The 25,493-nt window shown below is 47.2% G+C and overlaps 1 protein-coding gene across 1 annotated transcript in view; it reads left to right on the top strand.

The window, feature by feature from the left end:
• The window catches only part of FOXRED2 (FAD dependent oxidoreductase domain containing 2), an 804,453-nt gene that overhangs the window by 433,928 nt on the left and 345,032 nt on the right, over positions 1–25,493 (top strand). The window contains exon 6 of the mRNA XM_063940315.1: positions 14,132–14,297. Within this exon, the coding sequence (XP_063796385.1) occupies positions 14,132–14,297 (166 nt within the window). The remainder of the gene's footprint in view (positions 1–14,131; positions 14,298–25,493) is intronic.

Here is a 25,493-nt window from a genome sequence, read left to right as displayed (position 1 = left end):
ATTTTATTGGGCCACAATGATTGGAACCTTTATGAAAGGTTGTGTTAAAAGTTATCTCTTGGGGAGTGGTCATGCTTTCGGCTTTGGCGTCCGCAAGGCGGGTGTCGGAAGTAGCGGCTGGGTCTCACAAGAGCCCCTTTTTGATCTTACAGGTTGATAGAGCCGAATTGAGAATTTGGATAATAGTTCTGCAAAAAAGTGGTTTCGGTGTTTCACAGAAACCAGCCTATTGTGATGTCTGTGGTTACTTAAGCATTGGCTGATTCAAAGTCTCTCGAGGTAGCCAGGGTTTTGAATATTTGGTCGCCAATTTGGCTCAGATTGGGGAAACAGAGGCTCTGTTTGTCCGGTATGCTCCCAGCGTGTTTGGGGCGCCTGCGTCTCTGCAGTCGGTTACACACTAGATCTGTGTTACGATTCGACGTGCGCGTTCTACGGCAGGATTGCCGTTACCGAATTCGGTGGTGACTCATTCTACTTGAAAGGTGGAATATTCTTGGGCGGATGCCCGAGGAGGCTCGGCGGTTCAATTTTGCCGAGCGGATACTTGGTCGGGTTCAAACATTTTTGCTTAGCTCTATAGGTTTGATACCCTGGCTGATGGGGACCTCATGTTTGCTCAATCGGTGCTGCAGAGTCGTCCGCACTCTCCCGCCCGGTCTGGAGCTTTGGTATAAACCCCATGGTCCTTATGAAGTCCCCAGGATCCTCTAGGACGTTTGAGAAAATAGGATTTTAATACCTACCGGTAAATCCTTTTCTCTTAGTCTGTAGAGGATGATGGGTGCCCGTCCCAGTGCGTACTGTGTCTGCAGTTATTGGTTATAGTTACACTCTTGTGGTGTTTCTTTTCTGTCAGGCTGTTACTGATGTTGTTCATGTCATGGCATGTGGTGTCTTTTTTTATTGGTTGTGTTGACACACAGGTTGTGTTACATATTCTCTCAGCATGTGGCTGTGTTTTGTTCATGCCATTGATTAGTATTCTATTGAATGCCTCGTTCTGCGGCATGTTCGTGGTGTGAGCTGGTATGACACTCACCGTGTTTAAACAATAAATTCTTTCCTCAAAATGTTCGTCTCTCCTGGGCACAGTTTGCTAACTGAGGTCTGGGGGAGGGGCATAGAGGGAGGAGCCAGTTCACACCCAGTCAAAGTCTTTTTAGTGTGCCCATGTCTCCTGCGGATCAGTCTATACCCCATGGTCCTTATGGAGTCCCCAGCATCCTCTACGGACTAAGAGAAAATTATTTACCGGTAGGTATTAAAATGCTATTTTCTCACACACTATTAATTCTATATTTTTTCAATACTTGATAATATAGTACTATCATTTTAAAACAAGATATTAAAAGATGCATTTAAAATTTAGTGCACCCCAAACAAATCCCTTTTGTGTTCAATTCCTACTTTATTTCCAGTTCTCTGTATCTGAGGTAGTACCCCCAATATATATATATATATATATATATATATATATAGAAGTGTTCTCCACGAAGTGGAAGGTGCACTCACGCAAGAATATATCAGTCCAGATAAAAGTATAAGCTTTATTGTGACCATATAATAGCCTCTATGTCGACGTTTCGGTTCAATTGTGAACCTTTCTCAAGACCGGCAATCAATGTATAGAGTCAACAACAGACTTTCATAAGTTTCAAAAAATCTATAACAAAAAACAAAAAAATGCATATTAGGAGACTCAGCCTCCCAGGCCTTATCACACTCAAATCTAATCATGCCATCTATATGTAAGATGACTGTATGCTAATATCCACATCCAAGCCCATCACCTCCTACATCAGTGGTGTGAAACTATAAAGGCAACTCTGTGTCACTCCATCTTCAACTGTGATAATGGATACGCCTCCATGGGGCCTAACTCACCTCGGGTAGATATGGCCACAACAAAAGAGAGGTAAAATACGCAGATGTATGTTCCATACCAATCTCATACTTAAGAGATAAACATATATGTCTGAAATGATGGAAGCCATACAGTCACCCTAATGACCGAAAGTGTTCTAAAGTAGTCAAAATCACCATACGTGCTCTCATACCACCTACCTCAAAGTCCAGCTGCTGTTGCCCAGATACAGCCACAGGGAGAAAACTGATGTATACACTATATAATCAAATGCAGAAACATGATAAGCGTCTGCTATCAATAGCATAAATCATCCCCATGGGTGTGTTACTTACTGTGTTACAAAGAATCCATGGCGTCCCTGGGCTGCATACCCATTGCCAGCCACAGGGTCCCTATTTAAAGCTCCCGGACCGGAAGTAACCGGAAGTCCTGGGAGCACCCATAGAAAGCATATAATCTAGACCATAAAATGTGCATAGGTGTCCTGACTATAGCGCCAATACAGCATCTAATCTAACCCCATGTGGTCAATAGACCTATCGGGGATAACCTCTCCATAGGTGAGACTGAAGGAGCCGGCGCCGCTGCCGCCAATCCGGGGCCGCATGCGTTCCATCGGACCGGAAGTCATGCGTTCCACCGGACCGGAAGTCATAGGCGCACGGACAAACCCTGATAGAAAGTAAAATTAACATCAGAGTGTCAGTAGTTCTCATATACTGTACCTCTGGATCTCAAAACCACAGGTACCCATAAAAGCCGCCTCCATAGCAACAAATATAGTCCCTAATAACACCATAATCATGGAAAAGCCATGTGTTACATTAAACCGAAAAGGGGGCGGGGTATGCGTTCCACCAACAGGAAATGCCTTTGGAATGAGTCTTATATGGTGAGTGGTGTTGCCATAGTCACATAGATGCTACATACTATAAAAATACCAGGATCGAAGAAGATAATATTAATCAATCTATCGGTGTGGATTAGTGAAAAGCACACTGCAATGAATCTCAACAATGAAATAAATATTAGAATGAATATGTGTCCACATGAACCACAAATATAGACAATGCTCATGTTATATCCGTGTAATTCACGGATATAGAGTGTCCAGGCCTGGGAGATTGCTCACCTGTGTCTAAGTCACAAACTCATATGGGCTCCAAAAAATATAAACAATATAATAATAATGGTGATAATAATAATAATAATAATAATAATAATAATAATAATAATAATAATATCATACAGAAACATAAAACAAATAACAAATACTGTTGCACAAAAAAAAGACACTGTATGGAAATCCTCACTATGTCAGTGTTCTGGTGACATTCCTATACCTACATGGGTGAGCTAACCCCTTTCAAAGATGGAAAATATGTCATTATAGAAAAACATTGAATGGGTTAGCCTCATTGAGCCCTCTTGGTGCCACCGTATCCAACCGGTGTATCCAGTAACTTTCTCGTCTTTTTAGCAGAAACCTCTATCTGTTCTGATGACGGTCACATCCAAAAAGTGTATCTCCTTAGGGGAAATGGTATGTGTAAAACGAATCAGACTGTCCAATGTGTTCAAAGTCATCACCATGTCATTAGACTCGCTTTCCGTCCCTTGCCATATCAAAAAGATATCATCAATAAATCGGCGATAAAAAACAATCTTGTGACCATATGTGGAAAGTATATGTGATTTCTCATATTCGACCGGTCACTTCTGCTAAAAAGACGAGAAAGTTACTGGATACACCGGTTGGATACGGTGGCACCAAGAGGGCTCAATGAGGCTAACCCATTCAATGTTTTTCTATAATGACATATTTTCCATCTTGGAAAGGGGTTAGCTCGCCCATGTAGGTATAGGAATGTCACCAGAACACTGACATAGTGAGGATTTCCATACAGTGTCTTGGCAATTTTTGTCAATTATATCCTTCATTTTATTTTTTTGTGCAACAGTATTTGTTTTTTGTTTTATGTTTCTGTATGATATTGTGATTATTTTATTATTATTATTAGCATTATTATTTTTATCACCATTATGATTATTATTATTATTATTATTATTATTATATTGTTTATATTTTTTGGAGCCCATATGAGTTTGTGACTTAGACACAGGTGAGCAATCTCCCAGGCCTGGACACTCTATATCCGTGAATTACACGGATATAACATGAGCATTGTCTATATTCGTGGTTCATGTGGACACGTATTCATTCTAATATTTATTTCATTGTTGAGATTCATTGCAGTGTGCTTTTCACTAATCCACACTGATAGATTGATTAATATTATCTCCTCCGATCCTGGTATTTTTTATAGTATGTAGCATCTATGTGACTATGGTAACACCACTCACCATATAAGACTCATTCCAGAGGCATTTCCTGTTGGTGGAACGCATACCCCGCCCCCTTTTCGGTTTAATGTAACACATGGCTTTTCCATGATTATGGTGTTATTAGGGACTATATTTGTTGCTATGGAGGCGGTTTTTATGGGTACCTGTGGTTTTGAGATCCAGAGGTACAGTATATGAGAACTACTGACACTCTGATGTTAATTTTACTTTCTATCGGGTTTTGTCCGTGCGCCTATGACTTCCGGTCCGGTGGAACGCATGACTTCCAGTCCGATGGAACGTATGCGGCCCCGGATTGGCGGCAGCGGCGCCAGCTCCTTCAGTTTCACCTATGGAGAGGTTATCCCCAATAGGTCTGTTGACCACATGGGGTTAGATTAGATGCTGTATTGGCGCTATAGTCAGGACACCTATGCATATTTTATGGTCTAGATTATATGCTTTCTATGGGTACTCCCAGGACTTCCGGTTACTTATGGTCCGGGAGCTTTAAATAGGGACCCTGTGGCTGGCAATGGGTATGCAGCCCAGGGATGCCATGGATTCTTTGTAACACAGTAAGTAACACACCCATGGGGATGATTTATGCTATTGATAGCAGATGCTTACCATGTTTCTGCATTTGATTATATAGTGTATACATCAGTTTTCTCCCTGTGGCTGTATCTGGGCTACAGCAGCTGGACTTTGAGGTAGGTGGTATGAGAGCACGTATGGTGATTTTGACTCTACTTTAGAACACTTTCGGTCATTAGGGTGACTGTATGGCTTCCATCATTTCAGACATATACGTTTCTCTCTTAAGTATGAGATTGGTATGGAACATACATCTGCGTATTTTACCTCTCTTTTGTTGTGGCCATATCTACCCGAGGTGAGTTAGGCCCCATGGAGGCGTATCCATTATCACAGTTGAAGGTGGAGTGACACCGAGTTGCCTTTATAGTTTCACACCACTGATGTAGGAGGTGATGGGCTTGGATGTGGATATTAGCATACAGTCATCTTACATATAGATGGCATGATTAGATTTGAGTGTGATAAGGCCTGGGAGGCTGAGTCTCCTAATATGCATTTTTTTTGTTTTTTGTTATAGATTTTTTGAAACTTATGAAAGTCTGTTGTTGACTCTATACATTGATTGCTGGTCTTGAGAAAGGTTCACAATTGAACCGAAACGTCGACATAGAGGCTATTAATTGGTCACAATAAAGCTTATACTTTTATCTGGACTGATATATTCTTGCGTGAGTGCACCTTCCACTTCGTGGGGAACACTTCTATTTTGAGTGGACTGTCATGGTCCATTGGGAGCACACGCCACGTTGGAACTATTGAGATTAGTGATGAGCGGGTTCGGTTTCCGAGAAACCGAACCCCCCCGAACTTCACTCTTTTTACTCAGATTCTCCCGTATGGCTCAGTTAACCCGAGCGCGCCCGAAAGTCATCACCCCGCTGTCGGATTCTCGCGAGATTCGGATTCTATATAAGCAGCCGCGCGTCGCCGCCATTTTCACACGTGCATTGAGATTGATAGGGAGAGGACGTGGCTGGCGTCCTCTCCGTTCACATATATTTGTTATATACAGTTGATCTGATTGCTTATGCTTAGCTTATTGTGGGGAGGATTGGGGAGCAGCTGTTAGGAGGAGTACAGTGCAGAGTTTTGCTAATAGTGACCACCAGTTTTTTATCCGTTCTCTGCCTGAAAAAAACGCTCCATACCATATCTGTGCTCAGTGTGCTGCATGATATATATCTGTGCTGAGTGCTCACACTGCCTAATTGTGGGGACTGTGGTGAGGAGCAGTTATAGCAGGAGTACAGTGCACAGTTTTGCTGACAGTAACCACCAGTATACGTTTGTCTGCCTGAAAAACACTCCTGTGGTGGCTTTTTTTTTATACTAGTTTAGCAGTCTGCTGACAGTGTCCACCAGGTCCATTATACTGTATATAGCAGTACGGTAGGCCACTGCTGTACCTACCTCTGTCTCGTCACTCGTCATCCATAAGTATACTATCCGTCCATCTACATTGTATACCTGTGGTGTCTATTTTTTATACTATATAACTATAAACGCAGTCTGCTGACAGTGTCCACCAGGTCCATTATACTGTATATAGCAGTACGGTAGGCCACTGCTGTACCTACCTCTGTGTCGTCACTCGTCGTCCATAAGTATACTATAGTATCCATCCATCTATATTGTATACCTGTGGTGTCTTTTTTTAGACTATAAACGCAGTCTGCTGACAGTGTCCACCAGGTCCATTATACTGTATATAGCAGTATGGTAGGCCACTGCTGTACCTACCTCTGTGTCGTCACTCGTCGTCCATAAGTATACTATCCATCCATCTACATTGTATACCTGTGGTGTCTTTTTTTATACTATATAAACGCAGTCTGCTGACAGTGTCCACCAGGTCCATTATACTGTATATAGCAGTACGGTAGGCCACTGCTGTACCTACCTCTGTGTCGTCACTCGTCGTCCATAAGTATACTATCCATCCATCTACAGTGTATACCTGTGGTGTCTTTTTTTTATACTATAAACGCAGTCTGCTGACAGTGTCCACCAGGTCCATTATACTGTATATAGCAGTACGGTAGGCCACTGCTGTACCTACCTCTGTGTCGTCACTCGTCGTCCATAAGTATACTATCCATCCATCTACATTGTATACCTGTGGTGTCTTTTTTTATACTATAAACGCAGTCTGCTGACAGTGTCCACCAGGTCCATTATACTGTATATAGCAGTACGGTAGGCCACTGCTGTACCTACCTCTGTGTCGTCACTTGTCGTCCATAAGTATACTATCCATCCATCCACATTGTATACCTGTGGTGTCTTTTTTTTATACTATAAACGCAGTCTGCTGACAGTGTCCACCAGGTCCATTATACTGTATATAGCAGTACGGTAGGCCACTGCTGTACCTACCTCTGTGTCGTCACTCGTCGTCCATAAGTATACTATCCATCCATCTACATTGTATACCTGTGGTGTCTTTTTTTTATACTATAAACGCAGTCTGCTGACAGTGTCCACCAGGTCCATTATACTGTATATAGCAGTACTGTAGGCCACTGCTGTACCTACCTCTGTGTCGTCACTCGTTGTCCATAAGTATACTATCCATCCATCTACATTGTATACCTGTGGTGTCTTTTTTTTATACTATAAACGCAGTCTGCTGACAGTGTCTACCAGGTCCATTATACTGTATATAGCAGTACGGTAGGCCACTGCTGTACCTACCTCTGTGTCGTCACTCGTCGTCCATAAGTATACTATCCATCCATCTACCCTGAATGGTCCCTCAATCTCCCTGAAAAAAAGAAATCATAGATACATACATTTAAATGATATCATCAGTGCCATTTCCCTGTATTGGTTATAAGGCACAATGATCCCTATGGCTACATGCATTTTAAAGGTTTCTTGAGGACTCTTACAGTATATGGAGCCTTTTGTAAAACAGAATACACAAACAAATCCTGCAAAATATAAGAGTATTTTCTTCAACAAGTAAATCTTACTAACTTTGGGGCTCATTTACATTTGGATGTAAGTCATTTTCATGACACGCCTCTCAGATGTAGCAGAGCATGTCCGTACTGATAGGTGTTATTTTCACAATCTCCCTGAAATGCTTTTTCAAAAGTAGGCAAGTATGACATGTATGCTGTGTACAGTATGTGTGTATGTCTATGTACATATGTTCTGTGTGTGTGTGTGTGTATATGTATGTATGTGTGTGTATGTACGTATGTATATGTGTGTGTGTATATATATATATATATATATATATACATACATACACAGCTTGTGCAGTGTGCTGGCTACTCAATTACGAGCACACACACACACACACACACACACACACACACACATACACGCGCGCGCACGGAAAACCCCCCCATGAAAATCCTGCGTTTTCCACTGCAGCCAGAAGCCACCGGGACATGGACACCCCACACTGCCAGGTAACCACAGACCCCTCCCGTGCCACCTACACCCCAATGTCACCCACACCACACACCCCAAACCCCCCTCCAGCAGCCACTGACAGCCCAGACACCCCTGACCCCGACGCCTGCATAACTCACCAGTACACACTGCCCAGCCTAACCCACCGCACCGAACCCACCCGCCACACAAGCCAGCACCTCCCACAGCCATCCGTGCCACGGACACGGTGGCCGGGCCCTGCCGCCCGCACCACGGCGGACCAGACAGCCGCAGCCAGCACCACCATTCCCGCCCTTCACATACCCCCAACGCCAGCTCCCGCACTGCAGCCGCGCCTGGGACCCACTGTCCCGCCAGACGCCGTCTGCACAACGGACGAAGAGATTGCAGTTACGGCGCAGCATCACCCGCGCCTGTAACTGCTGCCCCCGCCATACACATCAGGAGGGACGGGTGGCACAGGAGAAGGCTTCATAGCCCCCCCTGCGCCGGTACAGACACCCGCTGCCTCCTCCGCACACCGAACACAACGCTGCCTCCCACCATCCCCAGATTCCCGGACTGTACACCACAGGGCCTGGGCTGCCGACTCCACAGGCCAGAGAATGGGGACAGCGCGCCTGCTAATGTGGCCGCTACACCAACTTCACAAGTGAGAGTGCACAGGCAGCTCCGCCTCTCTGCGTCCCCTCCCTGCCGCCCCCCGCGTCTCTGCATCCCCTCCCTGCGTCTCTGCGTCCCCTCCCTGCCGCCCCGCGTCTCTGCGTCCCCTCCCTGCCGCCCCGCTTCTCTGCATTCCCTCCCTGTCGCCCCGCGTCTCTGCGTCCCCTCCCTGCCGCCCCGCGTCTCTGCGTCCCCTCCCTGCCGCCCCCGCTTCTCTGCATTCCCTCCCTGTCGCCCCACGTCCCCTCCCTGCCGCCCCACGTCTCTGCGGCCCCTCCCTGCCGCCCGCGTCTCTGCGTTCCCTCCCTGCCACCCGCGTCTCTACGTCCCCTCCCTGTCGCCTGAGTCTCTGCGTCCCCTCCCTGCCGCCCCACGTCTCTCTATCCCCTCCCTGCCGCCCGCGTCTCTGCGTCCCCTCCCTGCCGCCCGCGTCTCTGCGTTCCCTCCCTGCCACCCGCGTCTCTACGTCCCCTCCCTATCGCCTGAGTCTCTGCGTCCCCTCCCTGCCGCCCCACGTCTCTCTATCCCCTCCCTGCCGCCCACGTCTCTGGGTCCCCTCCCTGCCGCCCGCGTCTCTGCGTCCTCTCCCTGCCGCCTGTGTCTCTGCGTCCATTCCCTGCCACCCGCGTCTCAACGTCCCCTCCCTGCTGCCCGCGTCTCTGCGTCCCCTCCCTGCCGCCCCACGTCTCTCTATCCCCTCCCTGCGGCCAGAGTCTCTGCGTCCCCTCCCTGCCACCCCGCGTCTCTGCCTCCCCTCTCTGCCGCCCGCGTCTCTGCATCCCCTCCCTGCGTCTCTGCGTCCCCTCCATGCCACCCCGCGTCTCTGCGTCCCCTCCCTGCCGCCCCGCTTCTCTGCATTCCCTCCCTGCCGCCCCGCGTCTCTGCGTCCCCTCCCTGCCGCCCCCGCTTCTCTGCATTCCCTCCGTCGCCCCACGTCCCCTCCCTGCCGCCCCGCGTCTCTGCGTCCCCTCCCTGCCGCCCTGCGTCTCTGCGTCCCCTCCCTGTTGCCCCGCGTCTCTGCGTTCCCTCCCTGCCGCCCCGCGTCTCTGCGTTCCCTCCCTGCCGCCCTGCGTCTCTGCTTTCCCTCCCTGCCGCCCCGCGTCTCTGCGTTCCCTTTCTGCCGCCCCATGTCTCTGCGTCCCTTCCGTGCCGCCCCGCATCCCCTCCCTGCCGCCCCGCGTCTTTGTGTCCCCTCCCTGCCACCCCGCATCTCTGCGTCCCCTCCCTGCCACCCCGCGTCTCTGCGTCCCGTCCCTGCCGCCCGCATCTCTGCGTCCTCTCCCTGCCGACCGCGTCTCTGCGTCCCCTCCCTGCCGCCCACGTCTCTGCGTCCCCTCCCTGCCGCCCGCGTCTCTGCGTTCCCTCCCTGCCACCCGCGTCTCTACGTCCCCTCCCTGTCGCCTGAGTCTCTGCGTCCCCTCCCTGCCGCCCCACGTCTCTCTATCCCCTCCCTGCCGCCCACGTCTCTGGGTCCCCTCCCTGCCGCCCGCGTATCTGTGTCCTCTCCCTACCGCCTGCGTCTCTGCGTCCACTCCCTGCCACCCGCGTCTCAACATCCCCTCCCTGCCGCCCGCGTCTCCGCGTCCCCTCCCTGCCACCCCACGTCTCTCTATCCCCTCCCTGCCGCCCGCGTCTCTGCGTCCCCTCCCTGCCTCCCCGAGTCTCTGCCTCCCCTCTCTGCCGCCCGCGTCTCTGCCTCCCCTCACTGCCGCCCACGTCTCTGCGTCCCCTCCCTGCCGCCCACATCTCTGCGTCCCCTTCCTGCCGCCCGCCTCTCTGCATCCCCTCCCTGCCGCCCGCATCTCTGCGTCCCCTCCCTGCTGCCCCGCGTCTGTGTCCCCTCCCTGCGTCTCTGTGTCCCCTCTCTGCCGCCCGCCTCTCTGCGTCCCCTCCCTGCCGCCCCGTGTCTCTGCGTCCCCTCCCTGCCGCCCTGCGTATCTGCCTCCCCTCCCTGCCGCCCCGCCTCTCTGCGTCCCCTCCCTGCCGCCCCTCACTGCCGCCCCGCCTCTCTGTATCCCCTCCCTGCCACCCTGCTTCTCTGTGTCCCCGCCCCGTATCTCTGTGTCCCCTCCCCTTCTGTCTCCTCCCTGCCGCCCCACGTCTTTGTGTCCCCTCCCCGACGTCCCGCGTATATGCAGGGGTTAAAGGGGCGCAACCCTTCCGACGGTGTGAAGAGCGCCCGTAGGGCGCGATGAAGCACCTAGTATATATATATATATATATATATATATATAGCATTAGGCGTACATCGCCACAGGTGAGTATGAATAAATAATAATAAAATAGTTAATATTAACTAAAATAAACATTTCTTTATTTGTATAGAGTGTCAGCTAGCCCCAAAATATTTGGCATGGGTAAGATGCCTTTCAATTAATATAGGAGTGGGGGAATAGTGGTAACAGCGACCAACGGTATCTACACAGATATACATATATATGGGGAAAAAAAGAGGAGAGGAGTAGCAAAAAATGCTAAAATACAATAGGCTAAAACCATAAATTAAAAAAATAGAAAATAATATAAAAGATAACGTATTTCTGCTTATCTTAATGTGGAGAGTCATAGAGGGTGCAACCAACGCGTTTCGCCTATCTGACTTCATCCAGGGGTGTACCCATCACCATGTATCCTGCTCTTTTTCTTCACATATATTTTTATGTGTAGACACCGCTGATCGCTGTTACCCCTATTCCCCTATATATATATATATAATACTCTCCACAAAATAGAGGCACTCCCGGACTACAAACTTAATGATAAATTATGGTCATTTATTTTTCAGCGTTTTGGGGTACTGCCCCCCCGTCATCAGGACACACACATAACACACAGTGCATAACAAATAGTGCTTAAATACAATAACTTACAGGTCCCCAGGTCACGTTTGCCGTTTCCAATTGTGTGTCCCGGCGTTTGTCCACCCACTTCCGGTCCCGACGCTGACGTCACGACGGAGCTGCTTTGGTTTCCATAGCGATGCGGCAAAAAGCGCCCTATCGCTATGTAACCTGAAGAATACAGAAAAAAAAAACAAGTAAACTTAAATACTAGACATAATACAATGCAACCTTCTTGCATAATCAACAGTGGACAAAGACATAATCAAACTGTGTTACAGTGTATAAGCAATATGAGGCTGTTTATCGCCATCTAGTGGCTAAAAACCACATTGTTAAGTGAGTTACATAAAACACAAAAACAAAACATGTATGCAATATACAGTAATTGATAAAAATGTAAAGTGCTACGTGCTAAAAGGACAATCTCTAGTGTTGAACTCCTATTCCGTGCAGCTAAACTTAAAATGTATGTATAAAATGTAAGTATAAATGTATGTATAAAATGTGTGTCAAAAAGAAAGTTGGAGAATTTAAAATTGCTGCACAACCAACATGAGGAAGCAAGACGAGATCCTGGAACTCAAATGTCATACTTTCATATCAGGAAAATGGAATAACTTAATAATCAAGAGGTTTTCTACAGGCTCATGCAGTGAATGGAAGGAAACAAATACTCCATACTGTATGAAACATTGCATTTGAAAGAAATAAAAGGTTTTGTGAATTGCACCTATAATGATGCTTGGTGGTTAGGTTGTGTCATGAATATTCATGCAACATCACACGAGGTTTTAATCAGTTTTCTACATCCCAATGGTCCATCAGCATCTTATGTGTACCCTCATCAGCCAGACATCTTGAACATTCCAAGATGACACATTCTCACTAAGGCTGATCCTCGGACTGCAACTAGATGAACCTACACACTACCTGCTGTGGACACCCAAAACACAGAAAAAGTATTGCTGAGGAGAAGGAGGCACTGACTTGCACGTTTTCCCTCAGCATTATACATCATTCTATAGTACAGAAATCTAGGGGTGGATTTAGGGGTGAGGGTGCCCCTAGGCACAACAGTAATGGCCACCAACTATGATTTTTTTTTTTTTCAATTACTGTATGTGTACATATTTACTAGTAGGACAGCTTACAGGGACAGTATGTGCATGTCCTACCCATTTACACTCCAATCAAGATGGCATATGGTACAGTGGAAATATTTTACAGTTACTGGTACATTTTGGGCTAACAGTACCAACACAAGTATCCAAGTGCCGCCCATAGGCATGTGCCTAATGGGAAATTTGCCACTGCAGAAATTTCGTAATCACAATCAGGAATTTCATTGAATGTGGTATATATAATTTAACAATTTTTTTTTCACCTGTTCCCAAAGGCATCCCAAAATTAAACTTATACTAAAGAGAGACAAAACAATTAAAAGGACACTTTTTTAGATATTCAAGGCCAAAGGTCACATCATGTAACCTTGAAATGTAAAAGTCAATATTTAAATCTAAAACTATTTTTTTTATAAAAACTATAGTCCCTTAGCTTCAAAACAAGACCAACATGAAAGTTCTACCACAATTAGAAGTAAAGTTATGATTTTTTTAAGCTAACCAGACACATGCATACATTTTGAATTTTTGGTCATGTTTGCAGCCCTGTTGCATGAACACTGTGTATCAATGATGGCTACAATTTAACATATGAAAGTAACTTTATGTCACCTATCATTCTTACCAAATTTCAAGAAAATCTGAAATGGTCAGGTTGAAAAGTTACTTTTTTGTGATGATTTGGCATCAGTGTATTGCAATTCTAAATCCACAATCGGAAATCCAGTTGCTTGGTTTAGCTTATTTGTTGTCCTTTGATGATTAGGTATCATACAAAACTTTGTTTTTTCAGCTAGACAGCCATCTAAAATGTTATTAGATCCTCTGTACTTGCAGCAAAAGACAGGTAGAGCTGACAACTACAGATGGAGCAATGATCATCTTGGCTTCTACACTGCGCCTAGGCACACCGTGGTTTGTTAGCATAAACCTTTCATCTATTGTTCTCAGCTGTAATACAATAAGAGAGAACAATAAATCAGGGGATTACAGCAGTGGATTAAATCCGACCTCCCTGGCTCAGTTAATCCTATTAAACGCCAAGATAAAGATGGCTCTATCTGTAGGTAGACAAAGCCATGAAGTCATGCTTATCATCAACATTTATTTAAGAAATAGATGTTCATTAAAGTATAATGCTTATGATAACAGTATGAATGAAGTTTAATTACAGTGCACCTTGATGACCTCATTTTCTGCAATAAACACAATTATATTAATTTCAATACCTACAGTATATATAACATATATTTCCATAATAAATTTTGTTTTTTTCATAGCTCGATCTGTCCATCGTTTGACTGAGAACCGTTACCATAGTACTCCATGGCCAGCAACTTGTTATCAAATCTCCCAGCTTCCTAATGTACTATTGAGACGCATGAATGAGGCATCAGCTCTCTACCAGATGTTTGATATCCTAGTCGATGTGGCTCTTGTGGGAGAGTAAGTATTCACTTTAGAGTATGTATTTTGTGTGTGTGTGCGTGTGCGTGTGTGTGTGTATTCTAAGGAGCGCATGGTAAGAGTGCCCTCTCCTGGGGTAGATAGGCACCTCCCAACACACATCAGCTAGGAAAACAGCACACCTGTCCAGGGTTTTTGTACAATCTTATCATGGCTAATTTTATTGTACTCTATATAACATAAAAATAAATCCTAGCCTGTCTGAGCACTAACTGAACATAATAGATTCCCTGTCTCAGAGTGGTATGGCCTAATGCCCCTACCACAATCATAGGTGTATGCACAATACTTACAGTCGGTAAATCAGTGTCCCACAACAAGCTTGCTGTCTGTTTCCCCAAGTAGTGAGCTCTTAGCCCAGCCCTGACAGAGCTTACATCAGCCTCCTCCAGGTGCAGGCCCTAATTAGCCTGTTCTTAGGCTGAGGGCCTAAAGACATGAAATGGGCCTTTTGGATAGAGCCCTCCTTTTCGTCTCACATAAACACCACTAATACCCATATCTGGCTTTTACTACAAGCCCAAACTCTCATCAAGTCTGTTTAGCAAAACAGACATCTCCTGGGGGTTTAAAATATGTAAAACATAGAATTTGACGGCAGATATGAACCACTTGGCCCATCTGTAGGCCAGAAACCTGGGACAAACATACTGTATCTCCCGTTTATCCCTTTACCTATGTGGTGAAACAACACCAGTCTTCAAACAAAACATATGAGACAAATCATCTATATTAAAAACAATTGGAGGTGAGCAAACACTTCGCCAAATGGTGACTGCAGTAAGGGCGTACAGGGAGCTGTCACTCTATCTCTATAGACAAATTACACCAAACAAGCAAGAGTGTGCCTTATGCTGCGCCACCAAAAAGTCCTTAAGTGGAGTAATTTTGATCACTGGATGGACATAAGTCCAGTCTTCGGATCCCGAAGGTAAAATATAATAAGAAGCAGTCTCAATGTTCGTCCGACAAATATGATCAAACAGTCATGTAAATATCAAATGTCAGCCTTCTTATAGATGTACATCATAGGGAAATGGAAAAGACTTCCTACAGGTACGCACCATACTCACATGTACGATGTACAAAGAGTGTCTGTAAAGTTTTCTTTTCCTGTTCAACCTCAATGTGTGTGCTGGCAATCTTCTTTCTCTTTAGTCGCTCCTCATGAAAAATAAAGATGGATAGAGAGGGGTGGGGGCCCCAAAAGTGTAATATATTCGGTGATATACCATGAAATGTGTTCAATGGTATACCATACAGAGTGGTAATATCAGTCTTTTATATACAGGAGATTTACCATACTTGCATAAGTATGTTTTTCAACTCTCTTATAAAGGTATCTTTATGGAGTGAATAAAAGAAAGATGAGGCGTACCCCAAACTCACGTTCTGCAGATGTTTAAGAAAGCGCATCAAGGTTTCTTTGGAGGGGTCTTCCTGGTCTTTTTCTATGAGGCCCTCATCAGGGTCACAGGATACATAAAACCCACAAAAGAGAAGGTTTTATGATAATGTGTCCATTTATTACAAAGAGTGCTGATATAAAAAACAATAAAAAAAATAAAACTTCAATCATGGGTTACCATGCCAAACAAAGGAGGAAAACTCCAAATACCAGGAAAAAGTTGTTGTTAGTGCATAGACCTGGGGTGTGGTAAAGTCCGGACTGCCACACTCCTTGGACTGGTCTCCTGAGTATCGGGGTGATCCTCCTCTAACCACCAACATGTTTCAACTTAAAAAGTATTTTGACTGGATGGGATGGGATGGCTGACATAGCCACTCTATCCTTCCAAGACTTTGTAAAATTTACATGGTAAATCTGTTCTGGCTTTCTTTTCCCAGGCTGGTAAAATTAATATTTTGGTGAATGTGGAACATACAGGTTGCACAGGCTATTTAGTGGTATCACTTTTTAATTCTTAAGAACTACACCTCCAAGTGCTACGTAATAGACTAATCAGTTATAACAGATAGGGGGTTCTACCACAGACATACAATATACAAGTGGAAAACTGAGAGAGGGAGGAAAATATCCTTATTTTGGGGCACACAACAAAAAATAGGATTTTAATACCTACCGGTAAATCCTTTTCTCTTAGTCCGTAGAGGCTGATGGGTACTCCAAAAGGACCATGGGGTATAGACGGGATCCGCAGGAGACATGGGCACACTATAAGACTTTGAATGGGTGTGAACTGGCTCCTCCCTCTATGCCCCTCCTCCAGACCTCAGTTATAGGAACTGTGCCTAGAGTAGACGGACATTTTGAGGAAAAGGATTTTGTTAAACTAAGGGTGAGATACATACCAGCTCAGACCACACCACACCGTACAACATGGCATTCAACTAAACCCAGTTAACAGTGTGAACCAAAACCGATCAGCAACAGCCTGACCTTTACCAAACACAACCTTTGTGTATCTTAAACAAAAACTATGCACAATTATTGCAGATAGAGTCCGCACTGGTCCTCTACGGACTAAGAGAAAAGGATTTACCGGTAGGCATTAAAATCCTATTTTCTCCTTCGTCCTAGAGGATGCTGGGGACTCCAAAAGGACCATGGGGTTTATATCAAAGCTCCAAACCGGGCGGGAGAGTGCAGATGACTCTGTTCCACTGATTGAGCAAACATGAGGTCCTCATATGCCAGGGTATCAAACTTGTAGAACTTTGCAAAAGTGTTTGGCCCCGACCAAGTAGATGCTCGGCAAAGCTGTAATGCCGAGACGCCCCGGGCAGCCGCCCAGGATGAGCCCACCTTCCTAGTGGAATGGGCCTTCACCGATTTCGGTAATGGTAATCCAGCCGTAGAATGAGCTTGCTGAATCGTATTACAGATCCAGCGTGCAATAGTCTGCTTAGAAGCAGGAGCGCCAACATTGTTGGTCGCATACAGGACAAACAGAGCCTCTGTTTTCCTCACCCGAGCCATTTTGGCTACATAAATTTTCAAAGCTCTGACCACATCAAGGGACTTTGAATCAGCCAAGGCTTCAGTAGCCACAGGCACCACAATAGGTTGGTTCATGTGAAACAAAGAAACAACCTTCGGTAGAAATTGTTGACGAGTCATCAACTCCGGTCTATCCTCATGAAAAATCAGATAGGGGCTTTTGTGAGACAAAGCCGCCAATTCGGACACCCACCTTACGGATGCCAAGGCCAATAGCATGACCACCTTCCAAGTGAGAAATTTCAACTCAACCTTTTGTAAAGGTTCAAACCAATGTGACGTAAGGAACTGTAACACCACTTTAAGGTCCCACGGTGCCACTAGGGGCACAAACAGAGGTTGGATGTGCAGCACGCCTTTCACGAAGGTCTGTACTTCTGGAAGCGAAGCCAACTCCCTTTGAAAGAAAATTGATAATGCCGAAACCTGCACTTTAATGGAGCCTAACTTCAGGCCCGCATCCACACCCGCTTGCAAAAAATGGAGGAACCGACCCAGCTGAAATTCTTCCGTAGGAGCCTTCTTGGATTCACACCAAGACACATTTTTCATCCAATACGGTGATAATGTTTCGCCGTTACCTCCTTTCTAGCCTTAAGTAGAGTGGGAATGACTTCCCCGGGAATACCCTTTCTGGCTAGGATTTGGCGTTCAACCGCCATGCCGTCAACCGCAACCACGGTAAGTCCTGGAACATTCATGGTCCCTGCTGTAACAGATCTTCTCTTAGAGGAAGAGGACAGGGATCTCCTGTGAGTAATTCCTGAAGATCCGGATACCAGGCCCTCCGTGGCCAATCTGGAACAACAAGTATCGCCTGGACCCTTGTTCTTCTTATGATCCTTATCACCTTTGGGATGAGTGGAAGTGGAGGGAACACATAGACCAAATGAAACACCCACAGTGTCACCAGAGCGTCTACCGCTACTGCTTGAGGGTCCCTCAACCTGGAACAATATATCGTCAGTTTCTTGTTGAGGCGCGACGCCATCATGTCTATTTGAGGAAGTCCCCAATAACTTGTCACTTCTGCAAAGACCTCTTGATGAAGACCCCACTCTCCTGGATGGAGATCGTGTCTGCTGAGGAAGTCTGCTTCCCAGTTGTCTACGCCTGGAATGAAGACCGCTAACAGAGCACTTGCATGCTTTTCCGCCCAGCGAAGGCTCCTGGTGGCCTCCGCCATCGCCGCTCTGCTCTTTGTCCCGCCCTGGCGGTCTATGTGCGCCACAGCTGTTATGTTGCCTGACTTAATCAGGACAGGCAGGTCGCAAATAAGATGTTCCACTTGTAGCAGGCTATTGTAGATGGCCCTTAATTCCAGAATGTTTATGTGCAGACAAGCTTCCTGGCTTGACCATTTTCCCTGGAAAATTTTTTTTCCCTGTGTGACTGCTCCCCAACCTCGGAGACTCGTGTCCGTGGTCACCAGAATCCAATCTTGGATGCCGAACCTGCGACCTTCTAGAAGGTGAGAACTTTGGAGCCACCACAGGAGAGAAACCCTGGTCCTGGGGGACAGAGTTATTTTCCGGTGCATCTGTAGATGGGACCCTGACCACTTGTCCAGTAGGTCCCACTGAAACGTTCTTGCATGGAACCTGCCAAACGGAATGGCCTTGTAGGCCGCCACCATTTTCCCCAGCACTCGAGTGCATTGATGAATCGACACTCTTGGCGGTTTCAGAAGTTCCTTGACCATGTTCTGGATTTCTTGAGCTTTTTCTAATAGGAGAAAAATCCTCTGCCGTTCCGTGTCCAGGATCATGCCCAAAAATGACAGCCAAGTTGTCGGAATAAACTGCGACTTTGGCAAATTTAGGGGCCAGCCATGCTGTTGCAGCATCTGCAGGAAGAGCACAAGGCTTTTTAGCAACTGCTCCTGTGATCTCGCCTTTATCAGGAGATCGTCCAAGTACGGGATAATTGTGACCCCTTGCTTGCGCAGGAGTACCATCATTTCCGCCATTACCTTGGTGAAAATCCTCGGGGCCGTGGAAAGACCAAACTGCAACGTCTGAAATTGGCAGTGACAATCCTGAACAGCGAACCTGATGAGGAGGATAAATGGGGACATGCAGATAAGCATCCTTTATGTCGACTGACACCATAAAATCCCCTCCCCCTCCAGACTGGAGATAACCGCTCGGAGGGACTCCATCCTAAATTTGAAACTTTTCAAATACACATTGAGGGATTTTAAATTCAGAATTGGTCTGACCGAGCCGTCCGGCTTCGGGACCACAAACAGGCTTTAATAAAACCCTTCTCCCCGCTGTGACGGGGGAACCTCGACAATGACCCGCTGCTGACACAGCTTTTGTATTGCCGCATGCACTACCTCTCTTTCCGGAAGAGAAGCTGGCAAGGCTGATTTGAAAAATTGGCATGGGGGCATGTCTTGAAACTCCAGCTTGTAAACTTGGGTCACAATTTCCAGTACCCAAGTACCCAGGCTCGAGAGAACCCAGACCTGACTGAAGAGTTGAAGACGCGCTCCCACCGGTGCGGACTCCCGCAGGGGAGCCCCAGCATCATGTGGTGGATTTGGCAGAAGCCGGGGAGGACTTCTGTTCCTGGGAGCTTGCCACAGCCGGCGATCTTTTTCCCCTTCCCTTACCTCTTGCCGCAAGGAAGGAAGACCCACGTCCTTTCCGGAATTTCTGCGACCAAAAGGACTGCATTTGATATGGAGGCGTGTTCTTTTGCTGTGGAGGAACAAAGGGCAGAAAAGAGGACTTACCCGCGGTAGCTATAGAAACCAGGTCCGCGAGGCCTTCACCAAACAAAACCCCACCCTTGTAGGGCAGAGCTTCCATAGCCTTCTTAGAATCAGCATCACCATTCCATTGATGAGTCCACAATGCCCTTCTAGCCGAGACTGCCATGGCATTGGCCCTTGATCCCAAGAGGTCAATATCCCTCGCCATCTCTTTTAAATAGACTGCAGCGTCCCTGATATGACCCAGAGTCAACAGCACGCTATCTCGATCCACGGTGTCTATGTGTTAGGATCTCCTGTTCTGTGCTGCCACGTCGCCATGGCAACCGGGAGGCAAGTGTTAGCAAAGTAACCTGAGCACAGCTGATACTCCGGTCCGGGTTTTTACTGTGTAGTGGTTACAGGCTCTGTGCACGGCAGGGAATCCGGCGCTGGTTTTGTGCTCACAGTCTGTGAGGTCTGAGTGGGGCGTGGACAGCACCTGCTATATAAACCATCCTCTCAGGCTAGGCAAATGCTGCTGAATCTTTGTTTGTTAGTCAGTTCCAGAGAGTTAGCTAGTACTGTGTGACTTTGTATTTACTTGTTGCTTACTGCGAATAGGCCTTGGGATTCGGTACTTCATTCTGCCAATCCGGACCTAGCAGTAAGACTGGAGTCAGTTGTTTAACCTGCTGGGGTTCTTTTGCTATTCTGTGAACCCAGCAGGTTTGCGGCTGTACTCTCAGACCTGCTTGCTTAATCCTCCCTCACTGTGCAGAGCGTCCAGGTGTCAGTTTAGTGGCAGTAAGCTGAACCTGTGCCCTGCAAGTGGGGGTTAGGATTGTGGATACTCCTTGTGTCTATATTTCTATCTCTGACCAAGGAGTTTATTCCCACACCCGTTGGTAACCCTTTGGGGTTTTTTCTGTTGCTCTTAGCAACATCATTTCGGGTGCTCCACATGTTAAATCACTACATCTCGCTTCATTGTCCGCTCTATTCCATCTGAGCATTCCTGACACTAGGAAGACACCCAATTCCTGAGCCTTTGGGCTTCCCCGTTCACTTTGTGTTTATTAGTTATTCCATTACCTCCTGTGTATGTTGTGTTATACTGTCTGTGAGTTTGTTTGCTTCGCATCCCTCTCTGTTCATACACCGGTATACTCCTGTTAGCACTGGTGTGCGTAACATATTCAGCAGCCTTACGCCTGTTGAAATTTTGTTGGAATATGGAGCATACCCCTCAAAATACTTTGCAACAGGTGGTCGATCAGGTGCAGGTCCTGACTCGACAATTTAATGAGATGTCCATTAAAATGAACACCCCGCAGGCCGCTAGCGGAGCTCCCGCAGCAGCAGCGGCAAGTTCAGGGGTTAAGGAGCCGAAAGTAAATCTCCCGGATCGTTTTTCTGGAGATCGCTCGCAGTTCTTTTGTTTCAAGGAGAGCTGTAAGCTATATTTCAGGCTTAGGCCCCAGTCTTCTGGGTCAGAGATTCAGCGGGTGGGCATGGTGATTTCCTTGCTACAAGGAGACCCACAGGTCTGGGCATATGGGTTGCAGCCTGACTGTCCGTCGCTTAAAAGTGTTGATGCTTTTTTTACGGCACTGGGCATTTTGTATGATGACCCTGACAAGATGGCTTCAGCCGAGGCTCAGATTACGGTCCTTAAGCAAGGGCGACGGCCAGCTGAGGTTTATAGTACGGAGTTTCGGAGGTTGGCTCATGATACCCAGTGGAATGACCCAGCCCTGAGAAACCAGTACCGAAGGGGCCTTTCTGACCAGATAAAGGACCAACTGGTACAATATCCCTCGCCTGATAGCTTAGATCAGCTCATGCAGTTATCCATCCGGGTGGATAGACGGCTGAGAGAGCGTAGGCTTGAAAGGGAGACCGCAGTTTCCTTTTTTCCCAAGGGAACCTCAGACTCTGAGGAATATTCCGAGGAGCCTATGCAGATTGGGGCTACCCGCCTCTCCTCGCGTGAGAAGACGCGGAGGAGACAGCAGGGTTTGTGTTTGTACTGTGGGAATAAAGGTCATGTTGTAGTATCATGCCAAGAAAAGCCGGAAAACTTCAGGGCCTGAGGGTGATGGGAAATATCCTGTCAGGCCAGAAGTCAGAATTTCCCAAAAAGACTTTTCTCATTCCGGTGATTTTGGAGATCCTCGGTCAAACTGTCAAGACTGAGGCCTTTGTTGACAGTGGGGCCGATGGGGTTTTCATGGACCGTCAATTTGCCCTGGAACACTCTGTTCCCTCAGTACCTTTGGCATCAGAGATTGAGATCTGTGGGTTAAACGGGGAACCATTGTCCCAGGGTAAAATTACCTCCTGCACCAGCCAAATTCCTTTGTTTATTGGAGCCACACACTCTAAAAAATTGTCTTTGTTCTTTTGCCCCATTGGTTTTGGGGTTACCCTGGTTAAGGGCCCATAACCCTCAATTTGACTGGGTCTCTGGGGAGATTCTTAGTTGGGGTAGTGATTGTTTCAGGAATTGCTTGAGCCTTCCAGTCAGGCTCTCGCAGCTAAGTTTGCCAGGATTGCCAGGATGTTATGCAGATTTTGCGGATGTGTTCTCCAAAAAAGTTGCGGAGGTACTACCTCCCCATCGCCCCTATGACTGTGCCATTGATTTGTTGCCGGATGCTAAGCTTCCCAAGAGCAGGTTGTACTCCCTGTCACGTCCTGAGACTCAGGCTATGGCAGAGTACATTCAGGAGAACTTGGCTAAGGGATTTATCAGACCCTCACAGTCCCCAGTTGGGTCGGGGTTCTTCTTCGTGGGTAAAAAGGACGGTTCATTGCAACCCTGCATCGACTTCAGGGAATTGAACCGTATCACGATTAAAAACTCGTACCCACTGCCTCTCATTTCGGTTTTGTTTGACCAGCTTCGTACTGCCACCATTTTTTCTAAGATTGACCTACGCGGTGCTTACAATCTAATCCGAATAAGAGAGGGGGATGAATGGAAGTCTGCCTTTAATACCCACTCAGGGCATTATGAATATTTGGTGATGCCTTTTGGGCTCTCTAATGCCCCGGCAGTCTTCCAGGAATTCATAAACGATGTGCTCAGGGAATATTTGGATAGATTCTTAGTTGTTTATCTAGATGACATCCTAATCTTCTCCCATTCCCTGGAGGAACATCGGAAGCATGTACGCTTAGTCCTCCAGAAACTCAGAGACCACCAGCTTGGGGCGAAGCTGGAGAAGTGCGAATTTGAAGTCCAGCAAATCGCATTTCTAGGGTATATTATCTCCTCAGAAGGTTTCCAAATGGAGGGTTCTAAGGTACAGGCAGTCCTGGATTGGGTGCAGCCCACTAGTTTGAAGGCACTTCAGCGTTTTCTGGGCTTTGCGAATTTTTATAGACGGTTTATCGCTGGATTTTCGTCTATAGTGGCCCCCTTGGTGGCACTCACTAAGATTGGGGCGGATGTTGCTCACTGGTCTTGTGAGGCCAAAGCGGCCTTTGCCCGTCTCAAAAGGGCATTTGTCTCGGCCAAGGTGCTGCGACACCCAGATCCAGAGCGTCCTTTTGTGGTAGAAGTGGATGCCTCTGATATAGGTATTGGGGCAGTGCTCTCTCAGATGGGGGTGTCTGATAATCGCCTTCATCCCTGTGCTTACTTTTCCCGTAAATTTTCGTCTGCCGAGATGAATTATGATGTGGGTAACCGGGAATTGGTGGCTATAAAGGATGCACTCGGGGAGTGGAGACACTGGCTTGAGGGGGCTAAGTTTGTGGTCTTAATTCTCACCGACCATAAGAATCTGGCATATTTAGAGTCAGCGAAGCGGCTCAATGCCAGGCAGGCACGATGGGCTTTGTTTTTTGCTCGCTTTAATTTTTTGATAACATATCGCCCTGGGTCAAAAAACATCAAGGCTGATGCGCTCTCGCGGAGTTTTGCTCCAGTTCAAGAGACCACCGAGGAGCCATTGCCCATTGTGTCCCCATCATGTATTAAAGTGGGCATTACCCAGGACCTCTTGTCATTAGTCCTTAGAGCACAGGAGCAGGCTCCTCCAGACCTTCCGGTAGGTCTCTTGTTTGTGCCTCCTAGGTTAAGACAGCGAGTGTTCCTGGAATTCCATGCCAAGAGGTCGGCAGGGCATCCGGGTATTGCCAGAACTCGGGAGTTGCTGTCTAGGGCGGTGTGGTGGCCCTCGGTGGCTAGGGATGTGGATCAGTGGGTTCGGGCATGTGACGTTTGTGCCCGAAATAAAACTCCTAGAGGGGTTCCTGTCGGCCCATTACATCCACTCTCTATTCCGTCTAAGCCATGGACCCACATTTCCATGGATTTTGTGGTGGACTTGCCCAAATCCTCGGGGATGACAGCCATTTGGGTTGTCGTTGACAGGTTTTCGAAGATGGCGCATTTCGTTCCACTGGTTGGGTTGCCATCGGCCAGACGCCTGTCTGAGTTATTTATGCAGCATGTTGTGCGCCTCCACGGGTTGCCACTTGATGTGGTCTCTGACCGTGGATCCCAGTTTGTGGCCAAATTCTGGAGGGCATTTTGTTCTGATCTCCTGATTTCTGTGAGCTTGTCGTCAGGCTACCATCCACAGTCTAATGGGCAGACTGAGAGGGTGAACCAGTCCTTGGAGCAGTTCCTCAGGTGTTATGTCTCCAAGTGTCATACTGACTGGGTTGCTCATCTGTCCATGGCGGAGTTTGCCTATAACAACGCGGCTCACTCTGCTACAGGGATCTCTCCCTTCCTTTGTGTGTATGGGCATCATCCTAAGGCCAATTCTTTTGACCCCCTGGATTCCACGCCTGGTGGTTCCTCTGTGGTTTCGGCCCTTAGGGGTATTTGGAGGAAAGTGAAGAAAGCCCTTGTGTCTGTGTCATTAGTGACCAAAAGGGTTTTTGATAAGCGGAGAAGACCCTGCAGCTTCAAAGTAGGAGACTTCGTCTGGTTGTCCACCAAGAATTTGAAGTTGAGACAGCCATCTCATAAGTTAGGCCCCCCGGTTCATCGGCCCTTATAAGATCACCAGGGTTATCAATCCGGTGGCATTTCAGTTAGATCTGCCCCGTTCATTGGGTATCAATAAAACATTTAATTGTTCCCTTTTAAAACTGGCGGTTAGTAATCCTTCTTCCAGTGGAAGACCTTCTCCTCTTCTGATACGGGGTCAGAGGGAATTTGTGGTTGAAAGGGTTCTTGACTCCAAGATGGTTCGGGGTCGGCTGTCATTTTTGGTGCACTGGAAGGGGTATGGCCCGGAGGAGCGGTCGTGGGTGCGCAGTTGTGATCTTCATGCCCCCAGACTGATACGCTCTTTCTTCTCGCAGTTCCCCGATAAACCTGGTGGTAGGGGTTCTTTGACCCCTCGTCAGAGGGGGGGGTACTGTTAGGATCTCCTGTTCTGTGCTGCCACATCGCCATGGCAACCGGGAGGCAAGTGTTAGCAAAGTAACCTGAGCACAGCTGATACTCCGGTCCGGGTTTTTACTGTGTAGTGGTTACAGGCTC

The sequence above is a fragment of the Pseudophryne corroboree genome, chromosome 9, assembly GCF_028390025.1.
Source record: "Pseudophryne corroboree isolate aPseCor3 chromosome 9, aPseCor3.hap2, whole genome shotgun sequence".
In the NCBI taxonomy this organism is placed as follows: domain Eukaryota; kingdom Metazoa; phylum Chordata; class Amphibia; order Anura; family Myobatrachidae; genus Pseudophryne; species Pseudophryne corroboree.
This window is presented reverse-complemented; position numbering and strand designations above follow the sequence as displayed.